Source organism: Schistocerca cancellata, chromosome 10 (assembly GCF_023864275.1).
Source record: "Schistocerca cancellata isolate TAMUIC-IGC-003103 chromosome 10, iqSchCanc2.1, whole genome shotgun sequence".
Taxonomy (NCBI): domain Eukaryota; kingdom Metazoa; phylum Arthropoda; class Insecta; order Orthoptera; family Acrididae; genus Schistocerca; species Schistocerca cancellata.
In genome coordinates this window covers 208,383,285-208,397,327 of record NC_064635.1, presented here as the reverse complement: position 1 = coordinate 208,397,327, position 14,043 = coordinate 208,383,285, and the positions used below count along the sequence as shown (strand labels likewise).

Genomic DNA, 14,043 nt, shown 5'->3' with positions numbered 1-14,043 from the left:
CCGCCGCATTATGCCAAACACGGATAGACCCGACCTGTGGATAGATCAGTGAGACTAGACCTGATGGGCAGGGCTTGCACATTAGTGAGAAACGGTGGGCTTCAGATCGGCAGAAATGGCCCGCAGTTTTGGCCCTTCGTGGAAGTCCACTCGTGTGGCCAGCTATTCGTATGTCACAGACACCGTGTCGATGAAATGAGACTGCTGTGATTAATCCGTGCAACAGATAACTTGCACAAATACTCAGAGAATCAGTACTAATGAGGATAGGTAGCAACTCATCATAAAGATGATCTCTGAGCCACAGACAGGCACGTAGAAAAGACGACCGCACTCTCACAACTAAATTTACTGCCGTAGCCTTTGTCAGAATCGTACAATATCTCAGACAGAACTCGTGCACGCTTGACCACCATCTCTGATTGCCGCACCAACGATCTTTGAGAATCCGATCCAAACAAACCACTCCTCACGCCTCCCTGATTAACGTCGGCATATGCTAGGCTAGTGGCAAGCACGGACTGCAAACTGATGATGTTGTTGTTGTTGTGGTCTTCAGTCCTGAGACTGGTTTGATGCAGCTCTCCATGCTACTCTATCCTGTGCAAGCTTCTTCATCTCCCAGTACCTACTGCAACCTACATCCTTCTGAATCTGCTTAGTGTATTCATCTCTTGGTCTCCCCCTACGATTTTTACCCTCCACGCTGCCCTCCAATACTAAATTGGTGATCCCTTGATGCCTCAGAACATGTCCTACTAACCGATCCCTTCTTCTGGTCAAGTTGTGCCACAAACTTCTCTTCTCCCCAATCCTATTCAATACTTCCTCATTAGTTATGTGATCTACCCATCTAATCTTCAGCATTCTTCTGTAGCACCACATTTCGAAAGCTTCTATTCTCTTCTTGTCCAAACTATTTACCGTCCATGTTTCACTTCCATACATGGCTACACTCCATACAAATACTTTCAGAAATGACTTCCTGACACTTAAATCTATACTCGATGTTAACAAATTTCTCTTCTTCAGAAACGCTTTCCTTGCCATTGCCAGTCTACATTTTATGTCCTCTCTACTTCGACCATGATCAGTTATTTTGCTCCCCAAATAGCAGAACTCCTTTACTACTTTAAGTGTCTCATTTCCTAATCTAATTCCCTCAGCATCACCCGAATTTATTCGACTACATTCCATTATCCTCGTTTTGCTTTTGTTGATGTTCATCTTATATCCTCCTTTCAAGACACTGTCCATTCCGTTCAACTGCACTTCCAGGTCCTTTGCTGTCTCTGACAGAATTACAATGTCATCGGCGAACCTCAAGGTTTTTATTTCTTCTCCATGCATTTTAATATCTACTCCGAATTTTTCTTTTGTTTCCTTTACTGCTTGCTCGATATACAGATTGAATAACATCGGGGAGAGGCTACAACCCTGTCTTACTCCCTTCCCAACCACTGCTTCCCTTTCATGTCCCTCGACTCTTATAACTGCCATCTGCTTTCTGTACAAATTGTAAATAGCCTTTCGCTCCCTGTATTTTACCCCTGCCACCTTCAGAATTTGAAAGAGAGTATTCCAGTCAACATTGTCAAAAGCTTTCTCTAAGTCTACAAATGCTAGAAACGTAGGTTTGCCTTTCCTTAATCTTTCTTCTAAGGTAAGTCGTAAGGTCAGTATTGCCTCACGTGTTCCAGTATTTCTACGGAATCCAAACTGATCTTCCCCGAGGTCGGCTTCTACTAGTTTTTCCATTCGTCTGTAAAGAATTCGTGTTAGTATTTTGCAGCTGTAACTTATTAAACTGATTGTTCGGTAATTTTCACATCTGTCAACACCTGCTTTCTTTGGGATTGGAATTATTATATTCTTCTTGAAGTCTGAGGGTATTTCGCCTGTTTCATACATCTTGCTCATCAGATGGTAGAGTTTTGTCAGGACTGGCTCTCCCAAGGCCGTCAGTAGTTCCAATGGAATGTTGTCTACTCCGGGGGCCTTGTTTCGACTCAGGTCTTTCAGTGCTCTGTCAAACTCTTCACGCAGTATCGTATCTCCCATTTCATCTTCATCTACATCCTCTTCCAATTCCATAATATTGTCCTCAAGTACATCACCCTTGTATAGACCCTCTATATACTCCTTCCACCTTTCTGCTTTCTCTTCTTCGTTTAGAACTGGGTTTCCATCTGAGCTCTTGATGTTCATACAAGTGGTTCTCTTATCTCCAAAGGTCTCTTTAATTTTCCTGTAGGCAGTATCTATCTTACCCCTAGTGAAATAAGCCTCTACATCCTTACATTTGTCCTCTAGCCATCCCTCCTTAGCCATTTTGCACTTCCTGTCGATCTCATTTTTGAGATGTTTGTATTCCTTTTTGCCTGCTTCATTAACTGCATTTTTATATTTTCTCCTTTCATCAATTAAATTCAATATTTCTTCTGTTACCCAAGGATTTCTAAGAGCCCTGGTCTTTTTACCTACTTGATCCTCTGCTGCCTTCATTACTTCATCCCTCAAAGCTACCCATTCTTCTTCTACTGTATTTCTTTCCCCCATTCCTGTCAATTGTTCCCTTATGCTCTCCCTAAAACTCTGTACAACCTCTGGTTTAGTCAGTTTATCCAGGTCCCATCTCCTTAAATTCCCACCTTTTTGCAGTTTCTTCAGTTTTAATCTACAGGTCATAACCAATAGATTGTGGTCAGAGTCCACATCTGCCCCTGGAAATGTCTTACAATTTAAAACCTGGTTCCTAAATCTCTGTCTTACCATTATATAATCTATCTGATACCTTTTAGTATCTCCAGGGTTCTTCCATGAACCATGGACCATGGACCATGGACCATGGACCATGAACCTTGCCGTTGGTGGGGAGGCTTGCGTGCCTCAGCGATACAGATGGCCGTACCGTAGGTACAACCACAACGGAGGGGTATCTGTTGAGAGGCCAGACAAACGTGTGGTTCCTGAAGAGGGGCAGCAGCCTTTTCAGTAGTTGCAAGGGCAACAGTCTGGATGATTGACTGATCTGGCCTTGTAACAATAACCAAAACGGCATTGCTGTGCTGGTACTGCGAACGGCTGAAAGCAAGGGGAAACTACGGCCGTAATTTTTCCCGAGGGCATGCAGCTTTACTGTATGATTAAATGATGATGGCGTCCTCTTGGGTAAAATATTCCGGAGGTAAAATAGTCCCCCATTCGGATCTCCGGGCGGGGACTACTCAAGAGGATGTCGTTATCAGGAGAAAGAAAACTGGCGTCCTACGGATCGGAGCGTGGAATGTCAGATCCCTTAATCGGGCAGGTAGGTTAGAAAATTTAAAAAGGGAAATGGATAGGTTAAAATTAGATATAGTGGGAATTAGTGAAGTTCGGTGGCAGGAGGACCAAGACTTCTGGTCAGGTGAATACAGGGTTATAAACACAAAGTCAAATAGGGGCAATGCAGGAGTAGGTTTAATAATGAATAGGAAAATAGGAAAGCGGGTAAGCTACTACAAACAGCATAGTGAACGCATTATTGTGGCCAAGATAGACACGAAGCCCACACCTACTACAGTAGTACAAGTTTATATGCCAACTAGCTCTGCAGATGACAAAGAAATTGAAGAAATGTATGATGATATAAAAGAAATTATTCAGATAGTGAAGGGAGACGAAAATTTAATAGTCATGGGTGACTGGAATTCGAGTGTAGGGAAAGGGAGAGAAGGAAACGTAGTAGGTGAATATGGATTGGGGCTAAGAAATGAAAGAGGAAGCCGCCTGGTAGAATTTTGCACAGAGCACAACTTAATTATAGCTAACACTTGGTTTAAGAATCATAAAAGAAAGTTGTATACATGGAAACTGATGATAGTGGTAGGAAAAGGAGAATGAGGGAATAGGGGAAGAAGTGCCCAGCCAGTGACGATGCATGACAACCTGTAAACAAACCTTTCATTTACTGACACAAAACGAGATTTTTCCAGTGTTTTTTTCAAATTTCCCTTATTTCCCTGACATGTTTAAAATTCCTTTGTTTCCAGAACTTGTGGCAACCCTGGGTGCAAAGATTGGCAACTTCCTCTAAATATTCAGAAATGTTAAACTTTGCACTTCATAAAATGAAAAAACATAGTATCCTGAGACTATAATATTAATGAGTTACTGTTGGAATTGGCAACTCATACGAATACCTGACTGTAACACTTTGTGGGAATACGAGACGCAACGATCGTGTAGGCTCAGTTGTGGTTAACACAGGTGGTACACTTTGGCTTACTGGTAGAATATTGGAGAGGTGCAATCAGTCTACAAAGAAGATTGCTTACAAATCACTCGTGTGACAACTTCCAGAACACTGCTCAAATGTGTGGGATTCGTATCAAACTGGACTGGGATATTGAACATATACAGAGATGTGCAGCACAAATAATCGGAGGTTTGTTTGACCCGTGACAGAGTGTCACAGAGATCCTGAAGAAAATGAACTGGCAGACTATTGAGGACAGGCATAAACTAACACGAGCAAGTCTACTAACAAAATTTCAAGAACCAGCTTTAAATGATGACTCTAGGAATATGCTACAATATCCTATGTATCGCTCACGTAGAGATTGTGAGGATAAGATTAGAATATTTACTGCATGCACAGAAACATAGAATCGTTCTTCCTGCACTCCCTATGTCAACGGAAGAGGAAGAAATGCTAATGACCGTTACAGTGGGATGTACCGTGTGCCGTACACCTCACAGTACTTTGCACGATATGGATGTAGGTGTACATGTGTTTGTACATCAAGTGTTATGGGCATGGTACTGAGTGCAAACAATCTGTTGACAGTTTAAATGCTACAAAGTGCTACTAGAGGCTCTATCATTGTTGACAGGCAGTGTGCACAGCAGTAACAGTGGTGCTGCTATTGAGGGAACTGGCTAGTATCCACAGGTCATGTGTCCATCAAGATGCCCCCATCATCTCAGTTGTTACACTACAATGTAAGAAAACATAGATTCCTACTTGTCATAAAGATAGCATGTCAAGTTGCAGACGGGCACAATTAAAGGATACTTACACAAAGATTTTGGCCACACCCTTCATCAGCAAAACAGAAATCCACTCATTCCTACACACGAGCGTGCACACCTCATGCACACGTGACCGCCAACTCTGGCAAGAATACATCTATCACATGGGATGGAAGCAGCATCTGAATGGAAGGGGAAGGGATCGTAGTGTATAGGCAGGGGGGGGGGGGGGGGGGGGGAGGAACAGTCAAGGCTGTGGAGGAGCCAGAATGCCAACAGACGCAGCATGTGGAGGTGGGGAAAAAAGGAGTGAGATGAGAATAGGGAAGAGATGATAGGACAGAGAGGTTGGAAATTGTTGGGTGGAGGGTGTGGGGACAGTATGTTACCATAAATTGAGGCTGGAATAATTAGGGGAACGGAGAATGTGTTTTGAGGGTAACTCCCATCTGCGCTTTTGTAAGCCAGTCATAGCTCATGTCACGTGATGCCGCCAGTCGATGACAGCGGTTATTCAGACCCTTGCTTTTTTAAGCGAGCCTGCTGGTCTTAGTCTTTTCTGAACTGTACTGTTTGTTCTGAATGTTATTGAGATCCCTTGCTTTTTTAAGATGTTTCCTATTCTATTTGTTATAGTCGTTTTCAACAGCAATTTGTTTGATTATATTTAGTTCCTGTGTGTAGACTAAGACCAGTCAGAAAAACCTCAGACAAATTCAGCAACACTGGAATATATCAACTCTCTTGCAACTCTTGTCAGGCCCACTACATACGACAAACAAGCAGAAATTTCCGAACGAGGTACACAGAGCACATGAGAGCTCTAGGAAGTGACAGCACACATTCAACTTTTGCAGAACATCTAATGAACAAAAACCATAACCCCACTAATATTGAAAATAATCTACGCATTCTGAGAAACAGCAACAGTCTATACCGACAACTAACAGTAGAAGAAAATTACCACATACAAATGGCTATAGTCGAAGGGAAAAGTGTAATAAATGAAAACACAACACTTTGCAACAACACACTCTTTACTGCTCTGAGAGAACTGACCAAGGATACAGAACAGAAAGCACACACACGCAAAAGAACCACTTCTCCCATCACACACAGAGACATAAATAATGAACAGAAGTCGTCGTAATTCGCGCTACAGTTTTTCAACACCTTTCTCGCCACCTGTGATACGCCTCTCGCGACACGCGCGAACAGCAAGATGGCGTAATATTCTAGGTCAGAAACAAAGTGCAAAAGTTTTGTTTTTCTGTGTAAAAAGCAGCCACACACCATCCAACGAACATGAGTACACGACTAGCTAAGCAACAGCTAAGTACACACCAAAATAACTGGTTTCCACAACACTACCACAGTCCCAAGTATATACTGCTGATATACAAAGTTCACCTTTCAGTATTTGTTTACTAACAGCCACTCACATGGCTGCAGATGACATGATGTTCGCTACGTAAAAAGACGGCAACAGATAAAAGAGCACAGAAAATAATTGCTTAAAGCATGCTGTAGCATACAATAAATAAGGTAGTATGGAAGTATCAATATAAAACTATATTTCAAAACACGATTTGTAAAAATGTAATAATGTTTTACTGTGTTTGTACAACCATACCATTTTCAGCATGTTTTAGATTTAAAAAACCCCACTGATGATGGTGGTATTTGTCGCCGAAACTAGTTAGGGATAATAAAGAAATAAATGAATAACAAGGTGTTTTGCATCAAGGTGGACTCAATTTGTGATATTACTGTTGTTTCATCAAAGTTCGTCAAACGTTTTGCTACATGAAAAATTGAAATATCGTTGTCTAACACTGCGTAAGCTGTTAATACAAATAGTACCCAAGACTGGTATGGTTTCTTGATCTGATTATGTCTATTTTGTCACTGTCTGCTAGATAAAACAAAATAGGCCTTTCTAACACTGCCGAAATTGTAACACACACCAAATAAACGAGACTGTTTTGGCACAAATGGTTATTTTTATAACACGACAGAATATAATTCACGAAGACCGACATAAAATGCCTATTAGGTCTACTACAAGCAAAAAGCTTTATGTTAGAAAATAGTTTCACATTTCATTCATACATTCCAGTTTCTCGAGCATGAGATCGAAAAGTAGTAGTACAAGATTTTTATATATATTTGGAATCGTCATATTCTTCCCTAATTTCTGTGATGTCAGCGTTTCTTCTCTTTCCTCGTTCTAACAAACAATCTTGTCATGACTAATTCTGGAACTATTCCTGCCTTTGTCAAAACTTACTCGCCAGTTAACTTCACTAACCCTGCCAGAATCACTGGTTTACTTATCCCTGATTATTCTCCGGTTAGGCGTTGTTATGTTCGTACAAACCATTTTCCGTGTTACTTCCAGAACAGAATTAAGTGGCTGCTAGGCAGGGACTGTACAACTGGCCCTTACTAATGTAGCGATCTGGCCAAAGATTTTCTGACTAAATTTCATTTTCTTGGATACGCCGAGAACATAATGTGTAATCTTTCTTACCTGTTATTCCTTTATTTCTACTCTGGTAGTCTGAATCTATGGATTTCCCTAGTAATTATAACAACGCTGATCATTTGCAAACACAATCAACAACATAATCAGACAGTGATTGGCATTCACTCGTTCGGCTTTACTCCGCTCAGCTTGTATAGCCCGGCCCCCTTTTGCCTGCATGAAAGTCTATTTCTAGATGCGACTAGGATTACCCTGATAGACATCACATACACTATGCACGCATTCAATAATCAACTTATGATACATTCAGAAATCAACTTACAAAGTATGTTCAAAAACCAACAAGGATTCGTTTCAAAACCATATGAATAATCGATAGACCAACGTGCCCTAGGAGCTAGGTGCTTTGTGAAACAAGGTTTCTTTTCTCCTCAAGAAAATGAATTTGCGCCCCCCCCCCCCCCTTGCCTGCCCCCTCCCGGTCACAATTGTCGCCTGGGTCAGATACCTCGGTTTGCCACCCCCCCACTCCCCCATAGAACCAGGCTTGCTGTACATGCATGAATCTGGCAGCTTGGGCACGGCAGTATATTTTTTCCCGGTTGCATCTAGCTGCTTGCTGCGACTACTTACACAGCCAACAGCCACATTTCTGTAGCCAGAAAGGGGAGAAGATACAACTCATACGCCACTCAACTGCGCATGCACATGAACCCGCTCGTAACTGCTAAAACGATTCTAATATAAACAACCTTGACATCGTGCTCATTGGAGGCAATTTGTTGGTATTAAGCATTGCATTGTCCTCCAAAAGCCTCTGACACATTTTGCAGTTGGCAAATGCTTGTGTGAGCACTGTGTTTTGTTGTTGTATATGGCACATTCCTTTGCAATTTATGTTTTATTTTCATATTTCTTCTCGTTCACGTTTCACTGTTGCAGTATTATTCTGCAGTAGCGTGATACAGTAACATCCTTTGTTAGAGTATCGATTCTTACCAGTCAAAATTACAAAAATTTAACTGAAAACTAAGACAACGAACAATTCCTGGAATTCTAAAAAATTCCCAGTTTTTTCCCGGTTTGCTCCCAGCTGAAAAAATTCCCAGGTTTTTCCCGGATCTCCCGGTTGTCCCGGGTCGTATACACCCTGAGTACTGAATGCTGAGATTGGTAGTGATTGGAAAAAGTGACTCGATCTGCACTTCTGAACTCTAATGAAACTTACCATAAAGAAGACACGTCAAGTTACTGGGATACAGCAACTTCACTTGTCTTCTTTGCAGTAAGTTTCAGCACACTTCAGAAGTGCAGATCGATGCTAAGTAGCAATCTGTTTTTTCCTACACCGTTGATATTCCTACCTGGAGTTTCCATTGTTTGAATTCTGTTGAAAGGTGTTCCTGTCAGCCACTGTGCCGACAGTTCTCTTGCAATTAAAGGTTAATAGATACTATTAGGTTGGCAGTAACAGGGAGGACAGCAGTAGCGCTACAAATTATTCTGTCTAGTGACCAATAACAGTGATGCAGATCTGGAGAGCAGGCAAACATATTAATCCAAAAGTGTGTGCAATTTACCATAGCGAACAAACAAAATTTGACAGAATTAGAGAAGGTTGTAAACAGTAGATAAATTTCCTCTGAGAATGTAAAAGGGATTTTGTACCATATTTATTTAAGAAATTTTTTTGGACAAGTTCAATAGCAGAGTAGTGCCCAATTAAATGAAAATTTTCTTATTCCATAATATCATAAAAGTGTGATTAATGTTGCTCGGCACGAAATGTGAGTGTCTTATCTTTAACAGATTTTTACATCATGCATTTATAAATGATTTAAAGAACTAGTTTAGCTGTAAGGATATTCAACCTTTTTGGGAGAGAGTACATAAATAACATTCATAGTACAGAAGTAGCTCGTAACAGCATGTGTGACATAAAATTTGAGGTAGTCTGTATTACGACAAAACTACACCTCACAAAGTTTAACAAAAGTGAATACTAATGAAACAAAGAGCTGAAAATCTGACAAGTCCAGCAACAAAACAGTCACATACAAAGCTCAAATGGTACAGACTAACAGAAAATAATTAGTATTGCAGTTAAGCATGACACAACGAGCACTTATTAACTTGTTACCGTGGTGTTGCTCTGGTCAACAATGGTAACCTCACGTATCTTCTCTTGCTCATTTCTTTTTTTCACTGTAACAACCTTAACACTGCCAGGATCCTTTACTACACCAATGACATCTGCATATAGATAAACAAAACAAAAGAAATTAACAATGGCTCATTGTACAATAATCAGATTAATTTTTTTATCAAGTAGCACACAAAATAAAGTTATAAAGGACAAGTTCAGCTCTTATGACCTTATAAGGCTGTCACCAGCCAACTGTTGTAAACATGGGAATTCATCAATCATCAGTCGCCTCTTATTACAGGTAGTTACGCACGAGTCATCTCGGCAAGCAGACAGACTGGGGCAGCCTAATAATATCCTAGCCTATACCAGCAGACAACATGTCAAGTTATGACTGTGGCCTATGCTGAGATTGCAGAAATCTACATACACCGTGCGCATGTCTGATTTTTTTCACAACTGTGGAATAAACCAGTCACTGGGCAGCCATTGAAAGGCGAACACATGTAAGTGATAGTTGTCAGATTTTGTATTGTGGGTGGGTAAAATGAAAGAAAAAAAAAAAAAAGGCAGAACAAGAACATTGCACCAAATTTTGTTTTAAGCTTGGCAATTCTAAAGTTGAAACAATCCACAAGATTCAACAAAGGAATAAAAAGGAGTAGCGGTAGAACCGCTTCAAAGATGGCCATTCATCGGTGAAGGGAAAAAAACCACGTTCATGTAGACCCTGGACATTTGCACACGAAGTCGATACTGATCATGTATGGACCTTAGTGATGCACGATACCCAAATCATGAAAAGAGACATTTGTTGTCTGCTTGTGTCTGTGTATGTGTGGATGGATATGTGTGTGTGTGCGAGTGTAAACCTGTCCTTTTTTCCCCCTAAGGTAAGTCTTTCCGCTCCCGGGATTGGAATGACTCCTTACCCTCTCCCTTAAAACCCAATCCTTTTGTCTTTCCTTCTCCTTCCCTCTTTCCTGACGAGGCAACCGTTGGTTGCGAAAGCTAGAGTTTTGTGTGTATGTTTGTGTTTATTTGTGTGTCTATCGACCTGCCAGCGCTTTTGTTGGGTAAGTCTCATCATCTTTCTTTTATATATATATATATATATATATATATATATATATATATATATATATATATATATATATATATATATATATAATAGAGGGAAACATTCCACGTGGGAAAAATATATCTAAAAAGAAAGATGATGAAACTTACCAAACAAAAGCGCTGGCAGGTCGATAGACACACAAACAAACACAAACATACACACAAAATTCTAGCTTTCGCAACCAATGGTTGCCTCGTCAGGAAAGAGGGAAGGAGAAGGAAAGACAAAAGGATATGGGTTTTAAGGGAGAGGGTAAGGAGTCATTCCAATCCCGGGAGCGGAAAGACTTACCTTAGGGGGAAAAAAGGACAGGTATACACTCGCACACACACACATATCCATCCTCATATACACAGACACAAGCAGACATACAGATTTTGTGTGTATGTTTGTGTTTGTTTGTGTGTCTATCGACCTGCCAGCGCTTTTGTTTGGTAAGTCTCATCATCTTTCTTTTTAAATATATATATATATATATATATATATATATATATATATATATATATATATATATATATATATATATAGTTATAATAGAAGGAAACATTCCACGAAGGAAAAATATATCTAAAAACAAAGTAGATGTGACTTACCAAATGAAAGTGCTGGCAGGTCGACAGACACACAAACGAACACAAACATACACACAAAATTCAAGCTTTCGCAATATATATATGAGAATATATGAGAAAATAAGAAATTTACATATTACAAAAAAATATTTCTGAGCAAATGCTCTTTGCATATCAGTCTTTGTATACAGTCTTTTCGGTGTGTATCTTCTTTAGGAGTCTTAACATTAATGTCTTTGAATTGCAGCGTATTATCGTTGCTTAGCACAGCGTTTGAATTCAATTCACATGATTCGTGTTTACAATGGAATTAATTCGAACAATAAATGTTTCTATTATATTGCTCCAATGTCTTTAAACGTAGTATCGGATTCTGAGTGTGTGTGTACTGCCTGGATCTCTTGTGTGTGACTTGAAGAAAATCCAAAGTTTGTTCAATGTGTCAACACGAAATTGTGATCTCCAGCAGTCGCGTCTACCGAAATATTTATTTATTTATTTATGCATTTATTTTATAAATAATTTTTATTTTATAAATGGTCAATGAGGGCACAGGAAACACCCCACTGCCTACGACAGGTGATGAGCTTGTCTTTTACACCAACCTGAAGACCTGCCGGCTTCCACAACACCATACACTTCAAAGCATATTGACACTACGTAAATATTGCTTGACCAGTGTTCTATCACGTTTGTTTCTTCTATGCATTTTCAGTTCCATTTATATGAATCATGTGCTACATGCACAAGTCCTTTGCAGCTCATTAACATCTACTTAAAATACATTTCTTGATAATAGTAAGTACATAAATATACAAATATTTACAATTAATCATTACATGAGATAGATACATTGTTGTCATATAGCACATATACAGAATTAAATGAAAAATATAGTAAATTTAAATTTAAATTTTTACGTTACATTCAATATCAATGTGCTGACATGTGAATTACATTGCATTCAGCCGTTACACTTGCAACATTTGAAGATAATTGTGGAAACTCGCTAGAATATTCAACTTAAAATTCATCTTGCCTCCTGGAATAAAATTTACACATATTTCAAGCTTCAACACAGCCCTCTGTAGGAGGATAGGTTCATGGGATGGTTGCTAACTACTTCATAAATACTAGTAAAGTCGTCCCCTACAGTGGACTACACAAAATAAAATATGATAAATAAAATACATGTTAACTTAATATAATGTAAAAGTTCCTATACCTAATACCATTTCTAAGTGTGGTGTCCCCACTATTGCTGTTTCTAAGAGTCGTACCCCTCTATTACCGTTTCTAAGAGGGGTGCCCCTCTAAATATCTTAGGATCCTACAAGTATGTACATCAGTGTGGTAAGTGTATATATATATATCTAGTTCAAGTCAATCATGTTCCTATAAAGTTTGTGTAGTTCATCTCCTTCCTTTCATGAGTATCAAGCAAGGTAAACAAATGTTTTACTTAATTAATAAATAAATCTTCTTAGATAATTGCCGCTGCATTCCATGATGTATTTAACTTGTGGTACCTGTAAAATTCTATTCATAAATAAATATTTGTGTATGTCTCTCCATACTGTCAGATAATCACGAATTATATAATGTCAAATATTTCATCAACATGTATAAATTTTTCTAAGGGAGGGATGAGAGTATGAGCCGCAACAGAGGACTGACGTTTTGTTTTCTCGTTATTCTCCTTTCTATTTAATGGTGCATTAGTTCAGTTCACTAGATGAGCTTTAATTATGCCATTAGATGGCTGCTAAATATGTTCTCTTAAATAATTCTTCCAATCTGAAGTGTCAAGCCTACATAACTCCAAAAATTTCATTACAAGTTCCCATTAGATTAGTGTTAAAGTGTTATAGATTTAAATCTTCTGGTATATTTCCAACAGTGGCTGCTGTAAATAATTCATTCCACATAAATCTATACTTTCACCTTTAGTTATAAGAATATATAAGACACCACATAAGTTATTATCTCAGGCATACCAATCTTTCAATAAATAATATTCTTTCCACTACTTTCATTCTGTATTCCATGAGTACATGTGATATAGCATTCAAATCTAGTTTCTCTCCTCTCAACATATTCTCAATAACTCATAACATTCTCACCTATCCATTATTCGTTCTTCACAAAATAACATATACTTATTCCTCAGCATTATATATATATTTTCCTCTTATTCATCACCACTTACTTTTTACTTCAACAACAACAACAACAATAATAATAATACCCTTTTCTCATCTTATATTCCATTTACCTCTCTCCGTATTACTATTTGTCCTCTTATTAAACTAAAATTACATTCACTCATCTCATTCAGTCACTCACATCACTCATATCAACATTACTATTATCACATGCCTCCTAAAGAAAATAATTCTGTTCAGTTCTCTGCCTCCTCTAATGTGTATATGCCTCAATAGCAACTCCTCTTATAACCAAATATCTTATTAGCTATTGGATGGTTCACATTGCTTTCTAGACTTACCTGCACTCATTAGATTGTAAGTATCTGTATAACTTAAATGTAGGCTCATCATAACTGTATATCATATTAATTATCTTCTCTTCATTAGCTAACATTTTACTGTATGTATTTTTTCAAATGTCTGTGTGGATGTAGACATCTGGGTTTATGTGTTAATGGATATTCTAATGAATAACAGCCAGGGTGTGGAAT

At 38.9% G+C, this 14,043-nt stretch overlaps 1 protein-coding gene across 3 annotated transcripts in view; it reads right to left on the bottom strand.

Moving 5' to 3' along the window:
- The window catches only part of LOC126106597 (replication protein A 70 kDa DNA-binding subunit-like), a 170,869-nt gene that overhangs the window by 70,376 nt on the left and 86,450 nt on the right, over positions 1 to 14,043 (bottom strand). For all 3 annotated transcript variants that reach the window (XM_049912943.1, XM_049912941.1, XM_049912942.1), the window contains exon 8: positions 9,645 to 9,757. In XM_049912943.1, the coding sequence (XP_049768900.1) occupies positions 9,645 to 9,757 (113 nt within the window). The remainder of the gene's footprint in view (positions 1 to 9,644; positions 9,758 to 14,043) is intronic.